Source organism: Protopterus annectens, chromosome 6.part1 (assembly GCF_019279795.1).
Source record: "Protopterus annectens isolate FY-2018-M chromosome 6.part1, PAN1.0, whole genome shotgun sequence".
In the NCBI taxonomy this organism is placed as follows: domain Eukaryota; kingdom Metazoa; phylum Chordata; order Ceratodontiformes; family Protopteridae; genus Protopterus; species Protopterus annectens.
In genome coordinates, this window is record NC_056738.1 from 519,735,499 (window position 1) to 519,749,444 (window position 13,946).

General features: G+C 41.6%; 1 protein-coding gene across 1 annotated transcript in view; it reads left to right on the forward strand.

Moving 5' to 3' along the window:
• NBEAL1 (neurobeachin like 1) overlaps window positions 1-13,946 on the forward strand; it is a 2,263,075-nt gene that overhangs the window by 1,149,307 nt on the left and 1,099,822 nt on the right. The window contains exon 30 of the mRNA XM_044075407.1: window positions 5,210-5,875. Within this exon, the coding sequence (XP_043931342.1) occupies window positions 5,210-5,875 (666 nt within the window). The remainder of the gene's footprint in view (window positions 1-5,209; window positions 5,876-13,946) is intronic.

A 13,946-nucleotide genomic window follows, 5' to 3' on the forward strand; every position in this document is an offset into this window, starting at 1 on the left:
CATCTGAATATTTGTTTAAAGCTTCATCCATTTTTCCAGCCTTTTGTTGTTTGTGTTGATGTACTCCATCAGTTTTTCATTTATTTTAACCAGGTTTATGTGCAGTTGTCTTGTATATTCCTGTAGGTTACTGGAGTTCATGTCTGGAGGTTGTATTGCCGTTTGCTGAATAGCTACAGAACTTTCCCCAGTCAGTGTTTCTTCCTCACTTTTTGTAGATGATTTTTTCCATGTCCTCTGTATTTCTTTTTTTCCTGGCATCTAGGTAGTACACTTACTAGCCAGTTACTGCAGTTTTACCCATAAACACAAGTCTACTGGATTTCTCTGCCGAGTTTGTTTTCAGACTGGGAGAACTAGAATTAAGCTGTTAGTCAATGTGCAGCCATCTTTGAAGTCGTAGGATAATGTAACCGTTGATATGTTTTAAGACTTTGTGCTATTGTAAAGAACAATTGGGGAATACATTTTATTTACATTTTGTTGACTGGGTTAAGCTTATTGAACAGAGCCAGTTTTAGTTGAGGACCTAGGCAAATATACAACTAAGCAAAAACAAACGTACAATTACAGTTAATTGCACAGCATAATACAAAGCCATTCTAATACAATATTCATTTATCCTTACCACTTCATGTGTACCTAGTAGCCAGATAAAAATTAGTAGTAGTAGTACTAATAGATATGTCACAATAGAGGTAGGTGAATTAAGGCAGTTAATTGTTGGGAGAGATCTAGAGAAGCAAATTCTTTTTAGGCTCACACTAATACTAATTTGTGATCTTTATAATTGCAGTTTCTGTTTCATTCTCCTTCAGGAGATGTTACAGTGCTAAGTACATTCAAGATGCCTTATCCTATAAAATCTAAAAATGTGACCTACTAAATTTTCAGGCAGACAACTTGGCCGTTTCACTCGCAGTGAGGAGCAAACAGAGTTTGTAAATCCAAAACATTCATTTTTCTGTTAAGATGCTTTGCATTCAGAGAATTCCTGGTATTTACATTTGGTGCATTTCATTTTGTATTTTATTGTACTTCCAAGCACATAAGATCTCGAAAACCAGTATATTCATCAAATGCATTGCTTCACTTTTGACACTGTATGTTTTGTCAGAATGCTTAGTGAGCAACACATAACACTGAATATCTGGCCTTCACGGGGTGTTTGTTTAGATTGGCTTCCTAAAATTATTCTGTACTACACAACATGTAATTGTATGTGGTTGTAATCAAGATCTTTAAAACTTTACTTCTTATATACTACAGTTGTAAGTGCAACCACCCTCCATCCCTATGCATATCATATATGTACATATCTGTTACGGTAGGTACTTGCATTACTTTTGTTGAATAACTAGTTATATTCTTTGTAAAGGGCAATATTTTATCTACAACACATTCCTAAGGGGTTTTGGACTGACCTAAGCACAAGCCACTGTTATTAGTATGAACACATACATCAGAAATGATATTGGCACAAGACTTCTGCTGACTTGAACAATGGGATCTGGCAGTCGTGGAAATAATACCAGAGTAAATGCCTCACTGGTGAGTAATCCTAAGTGTTAATATGTAGTTCATTGACTTCCCCATCAGTGTTCAGCAGTTATGATGGCTCTGCTGACAAATAGTTTACCACACCCATTATTCCCTCCACACCCTCCAGGTTTGCAAGGGGGATTCACCCCCTTCCATTTCTGATGTAGAGGCTCTGCCCCTGTACTTGTGATCTCTGAGTACACTACTGCTTAGGTTGAACATCTTTGAGATAAGGGAATAAATATCTTTCTCTAACCTTTGAATTGCGGTGACTGCAGAGATTGTATTTAAAGATCATAAGTTTGGGGGAAGAGGCCCCACATCAGTGGTTTCAAGAGGGTGTGGCCCGCTTCTACAGAAACATTAATTTTACAGGATTATACTTCTTGATCTAATGATATAATGGTCTATAGGGTATTATTATGTAGATTGGTGTGTTGTTGCCTTTACAAGTAGAATTGCTATAGTGAGTTTATTCACACAGCTGTAACTTATCGTCTGTCTTCAAATCTTTAAGTGTAAGCTTAGTGAAGTATTCCTCCATTGATCTATGTTAAACTTTCCACATTAATACAGATTAATGAATAGAGTCTGATTAGCAAGCTATGTTAGAGCTTGGAAACATTTGTAGAGGTATTCAAAATTCACCTCACTCTTTTGAAAAATGAGGGTTTGTCATCTAGGTATAAAACTGAAGTATGTGTCATGCAGCAGCAAATAAAGAAATGCTTTGTCTTTCTGTGCTCTGCAGTGAAGCTTTTATTACGTTTTGAGCACCTTCCATGTTTTTCAGCTCATTATCAGACACTCTTGAATAGTTTTCTCAGTGTAAACTGATTAGATCCTGTGACTCAAGGGGGTCTTTTAAGATGTGGGACATATAAAAGCTGAATCATTTCATGAGCAGTACTAGTTCCAGTCTTAGTTATACTGTTTCAGATAGGACCCCAGGGGATTCTCTCATTATGTCTGTCCTTGAATAAAAGAGTAGTTTATTTGTAACTTTTCCACTCCAGAAAGGTATGATGATGTTGTTGTTGTTGTCTTTCGGCTTTTCCCGATTAGGGGTCGCCACAGCGGAACTCCGGTCTGCAAATGATTTGCAGTAGATTTTTACGAACGCCGAGGTGCCAGCTCAACATTCAACCTTCAATGAAGGCACACCCATTTACATATGTCTTTCGAACTCCCACCCAACCGTGGGGAGGACATGCAGACTCCACACAGAAGGCACTCCCTGCACTCCAGCCGAGAATCGAACGGGAGAACCTCTTGCTATGAGACAACAACGCTACCGCTGCACCACCGCGAATTAGCTAAGTCATCATCATACCAGAAAGGTATGATGATGACTTAGCTAATATCCAAAAGATGATTGTAAAAGCTTCATTTTTGTTCTTGCAGATTCATTTTCCTTGTTACACTGGTTGTTCAAATTTGCTTCTTTACTAGTTTAAGTTTAGTCTCCTGGAGCTTACTGTCTTCATATCACATCAGGCTGGTTAGTCTTGCCATCAGATATCTGAGACTTCATATTTGGCTTGTCAGTTGATGTTTTTGAAATGATGTTGACAACAATGAATACAGTTCCTGAAATTAGACTCATCAGCCACAGGAAGGAAATACTTTGTCTCTTTCTGACTAAAGTTTTAGGTTTTATTATTTGTATTTTAAACTGCCTTGTCCATTAAAGCTGTATGGGGAAAATCTGACAGTTTGAAATGTAATCCGTATCTTTTTGACATCTTTTGTGTACTTTTTTTTAAACATTGCAGTCCCAATGAATGATTTGTATGTTGTATTTCTTGCATTTGTCCCTGTAACTTATTTTGAGTTCAACAGACTGAAATTAATGTTTTGCAAAATGCTTTCTCTTTGCTACTACCCCACCTTCATGATTTCTTAGCTAGGGGGTCATTTGATGTGATTTTGTTTTCTTTCATTTTGAAAAAAAATGGCTTCAGCTCCTTGAGATCCTAAATGTCTACCTGTTGTAGTTTGTAATTACTGTCAATCAAGGTACCAGTTTCTTGGGTCTCTCTTGAAAAGACCAATAAAAGAGAGACGGTCAAATGCAGCACACTTTGAGTGTTAAAAAATCACTGAAGTATTTGCTAATGCAGTGATTTCTTGCATCAGAAAAAAACATTTTTTATGTATGATTTGGTTAGCTGATCAGTTACCAAGCAAACAACTTGCATGGGTGTCCAAGTACATTTGTTTTGCTTTTAAAAAGGATAAGCTTCTTCTAATTGTAGTGAAGATTAGCTCTGCTATGGCTCTGGCAACATCTTTAACCTGTATCAAAGGAGTATCCTGAAGGCACATATATGGTGCTGCGGGTCTATATTATATTCTCGAAAGCCGACAATATCGAAGCTGATATTGTCGACACGAGAATAGCGAAAGTGCACAATATTGAACGTGTAAACGGATATCTCCATAAGGGGAGATTCTGTTTACTGCAATGTAGTGCGGTCTCAGAGTTGGTATATTTAAGTAGTGGAGGGTGTGAGGGGTGCAGGAGGGCTTGCCCCCCCTGCTTAAACCCGTTAGGGTACTTTTTCTTTTTTTTTTTTGTTTTGTTTTTATACGTTCGATGTTTGAAGACATCGACCATATGGTGTTCGATGTTTTCAAACGTCGATCTTATATAGACCCATGGTGCTGCAAAGTGGTCTGACTAATGTAGATTTGCTAATCACTATGCTTGACATCATATGTGTACTTCGTCTTTGGGAGGGTATTTCATCCCTGAAACTTTTCAGTATTAACTAGAGATCAACTGTAAATAAAGGTAAGCACATGCAAAATGAGATTGCTTTTAAGTTGGGCTTGTGAAATTCCAGAACTTTGTCAGTATGTTATCCAACATTTTTTTTCTTCCTGCTCCTCCATTTCCTCAAAATAAGAGTAAAACTGATGTCCCTGTTTTTCTTTTAACTATTCCTCAGATGCATTATGCTCTAAGGCTGCAAGAAAAGACATGAGGCCATGGGCTGTCATCTTCCTGTAGTCCCTTTCCGTATCTGTGATAGTGCAGTACCTGTATGGGAGGGTCTGGCTTAAAGGAGGCTGCTGAACTAACTTTACCAGAGACGTTCAGTTTATAGATGGGGCATTTAACATACCTACAAATTGAGATGGCCTCAAAATATGTAGTTGTTTTAGGGAGTTATATGACTGATATGTGGGTGGTCATCCTGTCAAAGGGTGCATTGAGGTGGTTTTGGTTATTTGAGTTTCTTTTAACCATTTCACACAATTTGGATGCATGCAGCATAAATCTTTCATCACTGGAGCCAGGGATGTTCGCACATTTCCAGTTTTAAAACGAGGCACTAATTTGAATATTTTTGCTGCTTTTGCTCGGAAACCTCTATGCATATCCTTAGTGATTGATTTATTCATGTTCTAAAATGAGTTGTTGGCGCTATTTGTCTGTAAAATTATATTGTCCAAGTTATTCTGTTTACTAAAGATCATTACTGCTAGAACTTTAAGCTTTTCTTAGTTTTCAGTTAACCTTTATGAGCTTAATATTTTTTCCATTTGTTTTAAGCTTGCAAGCTTATGTGAATCAAGTGCTACAGTTGGCGTGATATACTACAGGCTTCTGAAACTGTTCAAGTAACTTATTTTTTCTTTTGTTCTATTTTTGATGTAGATTTACCAGCTCCTGCAGTCTCACCAGGATTCTGCACATCAAATTTCCAAGCAGCTTGGCTGGCAGGAGACACTGTCACGGTTGTTCCTGAAGGAAAGTTGCAGAGTCAGGGATGGGAGCTTGGATTCCAACAAAGGACAAGAGGTCAGAGCAGAATTCAGAAAGGAGCATGAACAGGCAGTGGTGGATGAATCCTTGAAACGAAGCTGGAGGAAGTCCCATGAGGACAGATGTTCTGTAGATGACTTGGCTTTTAACTTTGACTCTAAAAGCTTGGACAGCAGATCCCTTGATACAGCAAGCCTTTCCTCAGGTACTTTGGAAGATCAAGAAGCTTGTGTTACAGGACCACCAAAGGGAACAGAGATACATTTTAAGTCCCATTCCTCTAAATCTGGTAATGTTTCTCTGGACTTTTGCAGAACAGAATTCCAGTCTGAGGCCTGGTCTTCTAAGTCTGTTGATCTGAGTTTAGATTTGTCTGGGACAGTCTCCAGTGAACTGGATAGTGGTAATCGGACACCTGGCAGTATGCCCAGTACTCCATCACCACTGGAAGCTTCCAAGTCTTTCCCTGGAACAGATTCTGAGAAAGAGACCTCTTTTGGAGATGATACGAGTTTTGCAGATGATTTATCATTCTCTGAAACATTTGGAAGTCAAGAGGTGAATTTCAGTTTTTGATTTTGATAGAGAGATGTCTTAGATTAATTTTGCACACTGCTGCTAGCTGTGGTTTTGGAGCATTTATGTTCAGGAACTCTGTTGTATCCTGGCTAGAAGTACCAGTGCATATACTGTATTTTATAACATAACCAACAATAGCCACCAAGACTCTTAAACTCACTTGTCCTGTATAGCAAGAAAGTCCAGAATTCCCAAAAAAAACCCAGCAGGACTTGGAGACAACTTCAGGGTCCAGTGCAAACAATTTTAATATACACAAGCGCTTTCTTGGGCAACCCCACTTCTTCAGGTGTCTATAAACAATATAAAATAACACAACCAACCCTCTAATATATACACATCCTATATATACACATCCTATTAAAACACATGAATTAAAATGACCAGTGCTTACTCAAACCTCATTAAGTACTTAGTCATTGAAGCACTATGTGCAATTTTAAAATACACTCCAAGCTTCTAAATACGCATATGAAAAGCACGTATAAAAAATAAAGTATTAATGATGCAAGAAATATATATATATATATATGTATAATATATATATATTTTCAACATAAAGTTAAAAAATTCCACAATGCAAATTTACTTAAATCGATCTGTTGCTTGGAGTGTATTTTAAAATTGCACATAGTGCTTTAATGACTTTAAGTACATAATGAGGTTTGAGTAAGGATTGGCCATTTTAAGTCATGTGTATATATTAGGAGGTTGGTTGTGTTATTTTATATTGTTCATTGACACCTGAAGAAGTGGGCTGCCCACGAAAGCGCTTGTGTATATTAAAATTGTTTGTACTGGATCCTGAAGCTGTCTCCGAGTCCTGCTGTTTCTTTTGGAATTTATATTTAATAACATGTCGTAGTCTGTTCTTCATCAAGGCTTGGTATTCACCTTTTATGTAATTTTAAGTGCACACAGTTCATTGTAGTTTGCAAAATGCAATTTCTTTGCATTTGTTCATAATGTTCACCAGTTTGTTGCAACAAGTAGTCAGTGTTTGGTATTTTTGCCATGTTTCTTTTAGGGTTATAACAAACATTTCATCCTGCACATAATTTCCACTGGGATTTTGCAAGCCATTTCAGATTTGTACATCACATTACAGTTAAGTTGCCTCCAAAACAGCTGCCCTTTGTTCTGTGGAATATGTATCGTAAACTTATAGATAAAGACATAGCATATATAAATTCTAAAATTTTTAGTTGGAGTAAGATCATCTGGTGCCCTAAACAGTTTCCAAATCAAACTCTTCTATGAGCTGTAACTATAACATGGCATAGCACCAAATGCAAGCAGGAATGCTGAACCATCATTCATTCAAGAAGCAGCAATATAACCTATGGCTTCATAAATTAATGCTGATATTTTGCTCACATCCTGTCAGCAACCACCAGTTACACCCCTAACACCTTGCATCTGAGGCAGCTGTCCCTTTGTGCAGCCCTACATATGGCTATGATTATACAACTAGTATTTTTACAATCCGAGTATAACTGTAGATGCATTTAACTTTAGTGATGGTCCAGTTGTGTATCCTTTTGTTTCACTTATTTTGAGACTTGGTACTTAGTGCCTTTGAGCTAATCACAGTGATGTCCCTTTAAAAACTAAAAAGTCACCAGCACATGCATATTCCTGCCTACACTCCTTATTTTTGTAATTTCATTCCATACGTGTGACAAGTCGCACATTTTGATCCTTACAGCATCTATCTGTTGATCTACTTGGGGCACCTTTCACTGTAGTTATCTGAAACATTTTGCTATGCCACTCAGGCAGTTCTCGTTAAATAATTGGTCATAATTTTAGCATATAATTGACTCCCTAAATATGTAGTTTCTTTTTCAAATACTTTAAAGTAGTGTAACTTTGTCATGTAGATCTTAAGCAAACAGTGCATCATATGAGACTTGCTTGTTTTTTCTTATACTACTACATGAGAGCTAACTTGCCATTTATGTCATTGTAAGCCTAATATAGTTCAACCCATAGGAGTCTGTAGGACACAGAGAAGTCTGATATGGCTTGTTAATGATCTGGGTAACATAAGGAGCTCATAATTAAGATTTTTTTGTGAGGAACAGTGGGGGAGACTCGTTTCATTTAGGTGTTTGGACAGGTACTTCAGTTTCTTACTAAAGAGAATGCTGTATTCTAGTATGGGACTGATGAGGGAGGGACAAATGGAAGGAAATGATTACCTCTTTTGACCAAGAGTAGAAGGTTTTCCACATGTTAATGGATACATGGTGGTCAGAGATAGATTGTTGCCTACAAACATAGTTAGGTCTGTAGTGACAATATTTTTCTCTTTTTAAGTGTGGTGTAGTTTGTGTGGTAGGTGTAAAAATTATAACAGCCATATTTTTGGCACATAGCTTTAGATTGTGATCCTGACACCATAAGTGTGTTTGATGTGGTCCTCCCTTTAGGATCTGAGTGTCTTCAGAGGAGTTGATGGTTCCATGCTTGGTCAGCTAAAGACCTTTAATGTAAGGTTTAACTTCGGAGAAGTAGATACCAAATAGTAGTGGTCCCAAAACAGAGCCACTGGGTGTACAACACTGGTGACTAGTCTCTTGGAGGATAGTGTGCCATTGACTGTAATGTATTAGTGTCTATCAGTGAGCCAGTTGTTAATCCAAAGAATTACATAGGGATTTATATTGTGTTTTGACCATTTTGTTGGTGATACCAGAGTGGGTTATAGTGTCATAAGCCTTACCTAATGCTCTGTGCATGGAGTTACCCTTATCTACTGCTTCTGTAATTCTTTCAAAGAAGAAGTCAGTGTATAATAGGCAATGATCCACCTTTTACAAAGCCAAATTATTAGGGTCTAGGGATTATAAGATCCCTATTTTCCTGTTTGAGATCAGTGTTTATACTTTTTAGGCTGATGGGTATGTAATTGCTATAAGTCTTTCACCCATTGTAATACTATCCTCAGTGTGGTACAAAATTTTGTAGTCCCTGACTAGGGCATGTATGCCCTAGCTGTCATCATAAGGACACATTACTAGAGTCCTTGTCTTCTCTGCAAAAAAGATTTTGTGAGGCAGTATGGGGCACAGCTTTGGTGCACTACTTCTCTGTTCTGTGCCACATTTACAAGTGTTAGTGCAGCATTCCAGATTTTTATATCCTTTATTTTTGTTTAAGTCCCCAAGTGGTCCTCTTTCTGATATCCCCAAATGATCCTTTAAACTGATTTATAGCATTAGTTGGGAATCTTAGTAATATATTTATAAGTATCATCAAAATGGCTTGAGGATTACTGCATAAATAAAATTAAAATGAACAAGTAGCAACTTATATTTTGCATCCATCTTATTGGTTCGAGAGATAATGAACATTGTTTCCAAATTTTTATTAAATATGTATGTGTAAATTGCATCACTGAACTCCTTCTACACTTGTTTAACTTAATCTTAGCCATAAGGTATGCCCCTGAGGTTTGGAATATGGCTATAGTGGTGCCTCTGCACAAAGAGGATCTTATCAGACTCCAGGAATTACAAGCCCATCAACCGATCTAGCCTGATTTGCAAGGCCATGCAACATATGTCTGACCTCTTAAACTAGAATGTTAAAAATGTCATTAAACTGGACTCTTAAGAAGTTTTGCTTAGTCAGTGGCAGATCTGTGTAGTCAGCTTGGTGAACTTCTCTAAGAAGGTTACAGAGGCAGTGTGCAGTGACCCCTCAGTCCGCACAGCATATCTGGATCTGGCAAAATCTTTTGAAACTGGACCTCTTGCTGGCATTGTATACAAGCTAAAAGAACTAAACGTGTAGAGCCTTGTGTGGCAGAATGAACTGCATACTGGCCAAATGGTCAGACTGACAATTAAGTTGGCAAGTGCCACTAAGAAGGTAACTAGGGGTATATCTTTTGATCTGAAGTTGTTTTCATTTGGTCTTCAACCTGAGGGACTCTGATCTGGCACAGATCTGACTCGGCCGTATACTCCAGCATTGGATCCAAAGTCCAAGCTCCTCCCCTACCCATAATGCCCTGCTTTCCTTCCTCCCCTCAGATGTCATTTGCCACTCCTTTTGAACAGCACAGGTTTCCACTGCTCCATAGTACACAAGTCTTGCTTTTTGGGGTCCTTATTCTTCTGCTTTTCTCTTCCTTCTAGTTATCTATCCTTCTAAACCTTTACCTTCCCTTTTCACATCAGCATCGGTCTCTGTTAAAAAAAAAAATAAATAAATAAATAACCCTCTTTCTTTTCTATCCTAGTGTGTGTGTGTGTGTGTGTGTGTGTGTGTGTGTGTGTGTGTGTGTGTGTGTGTGTGTGTGAGTGTTTTGGACCTTCCTTTGCCATGGCTGACACCCCTAAACCAGGCTTTAGGAAGTGTGCAGAGTGTGAGGTTAAGCTACCACCCTCTGATGCCCACACTGTGTGCGTTGTCTGAGAGTTTCCCATTTAGATTCCTCCTGTTCGAGCTGTGCAGGCTTCAACCCCTGCACTTTGATCGACAGGAGGAACAAGCTTATTTTAAAGGGCCTGCTTCCACCTCGTGCAGAGGTCGTCTCTTCCTCCTCCCCGACTTCTGAGACTCAGCCTCCTCAACCTCCTGCTAAGAAGTCTGGGGACAGAGAGAAGACCCATCCTAAAGAGTGGGATCGGCCTAGAAAGAGGTCTCCAGAGTGCTCTTCCGTGGCCGAGCCCCATGCTTCTCCCCAGAGCTGGAGACCTCTCGGCTCAGTCCCCAACTGCCACCTCTTCTCGGTGCCATTTTAGTCCAGGGTCAGTGGCCTCTTCAGTTCAGTCCCCTTGGAGTCTGTCCAAAGCCAAAGTTGACAGGATGATGCTGAAATTCCTTCAGGCTCATATTCACCTGGAGTCTTGCCTGCTCCATCCCCTGCTGGGGCCGGGAGCATGCAGTCCACCTTCCTCCCAATCTCTCCTTCTCCGATCTGGCCTTCAGTTTGAGTACTTGGGTCCATGGTTCCTGGGTGTTGAGTGGTTAGCGCTGATGGTCCCTGGTACCTCAACCCTGACCGTTGCCTTGAGTGGTTTGGCTCCAATGTTTTCAGAGTGGACCGACTCTCAGAGCACTAGCCTCTGTGTTGGATCCGAAGGGATGGCATTGACTTCAAGGTTTTCAGGGTTATCCCTTCCCCTCGGGGCTTCGGCTCCACCCTTGGCGCTGAGGGCAGCGGATCCAGCCTCAGCCATTCTGGCTTCGGGGGTCTGCTCACCATTGGTGTTCCAGGTGGTTGAGAGGGTCCTTTCAGCTCCTTCGAGAGCTTGACACTCTCGCCCTCAGGTTACACCCTGGCTCCCTCTCTTTGTAGGCCGGATTTTTCCATTCTGCCCTGTCAGGGACAGACTGCTGCCAGTTTGCCCCAGAAGGTTCCAATCCTGGAACTCCCTAAAGCTTTTGAGTCATGCCCAGAGTCCCCTTGTCCAAGGAGCCCCCTTGGAAGTATGCATGCAAAAAGAGGCACTTGGACTGTCTGCCGGATTCTGTCACTGATAATACCAACTTGGGGGAGGGTCGGAGGGTCCCCCCCCCATCACACCCATAGGATGTCTCCTTTGGAGACATCATGGAGATCCTTCATCAAGGCAGCGGGTGGCCTACACAAGTTCCATCTTGACGAGTTGGTATTCCTGGAGGTGTTTGACACAAGACCTTCTACCTCCCGGTTGTCCCCCTGTGGATCCTTTAGTGGATCTTATCTGTACTAGGGTATGGAAGAAACTGGACATGGTTGAGCCCTTCCCCAGGCACCTGGACAAGGTTCTTAACTCCCCATCTGACAAGCCTCATTGGTCCAAGGGGTCCCCAGTTCATAGGTTCATACTAGGCTATCTGCCCTAGGGCATTTATAAGCCTAGCCAGAGTGTGTTTGACCTTCACCACCCATTTTAAATGAATTTTGCTATGCCCTTTTTCGAAGTTAGTATACTGTGCCTCTGTCTAACAGTGACACAGAAGTGATACCCGGGGTAAACCTACGATCGCCCATCCACTCATCAAGATTCCTCTTGAAGAGAGTCAATGAGGGACTCTGCCTAACCTGGACTGGGATTTTATTCCAGAGTGAAGGGAGCCTCTGGGTTATGAATCTGTCCCTCCAGCATGTCCTATTTATTTCAGTGCTGAGGTTCAAGTCTGTCGAGCGCGTAGCTCGATGGGATTTGGATTTTCTGAGGTGCAGCATGTCCATTAATTCCGGGGTGGGCATGGCTTTATACGTCAGGCACAGATCGCCTCTGAGCAGGCGGTATGCCACTGAGTAGAACTGGAGTTTCTTTAACCGGGCAGCATATGGCATCTGTTTGAGCCTTTTGATCCTCTTGGTGAGGTACTTTTGGGGTCTTTCCAATTGCTGCAGGTGTCTGGTAAGGTACATCCCAAAAGGGGCAAAAGGTGAGATTCAAACCCTGTACCTTGTGTCTAAGAGGTAGAAACCTTAACCATTTTGCCAAACCCCAACCTGATGCCATGGTGGTTGCAGCGGCCACTAAGAAGGAGCTGGCTCAGGAGAGCTCCTCAATCCACCCTCCAGACAGGGAGTCTTGGGTGATGGACCTTTTTGGGAAGCGGGCCTATGCTTCAGCCACCTTTGCGTTACATGCGCTGAATTACTTGGCACATGTAATCAGACTGCAGAGGGGCCTGATCAAGTAGGTTGCTGAGTCTGCCCCAGCGTCCATATCGGCAGAGGAGAAGGTCTTCTCACGTATGGCCACCCTCATGTCTATTTCAGATATGTCCATGAGGCTTCTCTAACATGCTACCAAGGGTGCCTCAAGGGTTGCGGGGACTGTCGTAGTCATCAGGAGATGTGCTTGGCTCTGGCTTTGTGTCTTTTTAAGCCCTTCAAGGCGCCTTTCACTAATGCTTCTTACAACAGTTCCACCTTGTCTGGAAAAATGGTTTGTGACACATTAACCCAGAGCGAGAAGGACAGGAAGACCTTGTCTGCCGTCTGGATCTGCTTCTCCACTCCACAAAGATCCTTTTCAAGAAATCAACATGGGGTCAAGAAGCTGTGGTTTCAGAAGTCTCAGGGCTCTCCCCAAGACGCTCAGAATATGTCCTCCCCTAGAGGCAGAAGGGGATATGACAGGTGCAGCCCTTGTGGCAGAGGGGGGTCTGAAGAACCAGTGGTCTTGGGATTCTTTCCTGGACAGACCCTTTAAGCAATCCTGAGGGATTGCCCAACTGCTGATCTCTGGAGGCAGATAGGGTGGGGCGCCTATCTCTGTGCCCAACACCCTGGGAGTCCATTACAAACTATCATTGGGTTCTGCAGATCATATCCAGAGGTTACTCTATCCCCTTTCTTCATCCCCCCTTTCCACCCAGACACCTCCCAGACATTCCACCCGGACAGTGGTAGGAGGCAGCTGTAGAAATTGCCTGGATCAGGCATTTATTCCATGTTTTTATGGTGCCAAAGAAAAAAGGGGACTTAAGACCCTTTCTGAATCTTTCGACCCTGAAACCTGTCCACTGCCAAGACAAAGTTTTGGATGGTCACCATTCAGTCCATTCTGCCCCTCCTGCAGATGAATGACTGGATGTGTACTGTGGAGCTCAAGGACACGTACTACCATATCAAGATGGTCAGACGCTCCTGGAGGTTTCTCCTCTTCCGGCTGGGAGTCAGTCATTTTCAGTTCAGAGTACTGCCCTTTGGACTCACCACTGCCCCCCAGGTGTTTACCAAAGTAATGGCAGTAGTGGCAGCTCACCTGCAGCTGCGGGGATTTCAGGTCTTTCCCTACCTGGATGATTGGCTCCTCTCCACTCCCTTCAGGCATTGGCTAATTCAGACCAGGGATTATCTTCTTCATATAGCTCTGTCCCTGGGTATTGCTATAAATCTCAACAAATTTCAACTGACACCAGTTCAGGTGTTGGATTTCATAGGTGCTTGACTAGGCTTACAAGGCAAGGTGTTTCTGCCTCCCGACAGACTGTCATCACTCTGTCATTATGTAAAGGACATTCTTCCAGCCCAGTTACCCCTGGCAGGCTTGGTTCTTCAGGCGTTGAGGTCCATGGCGGCCATGAT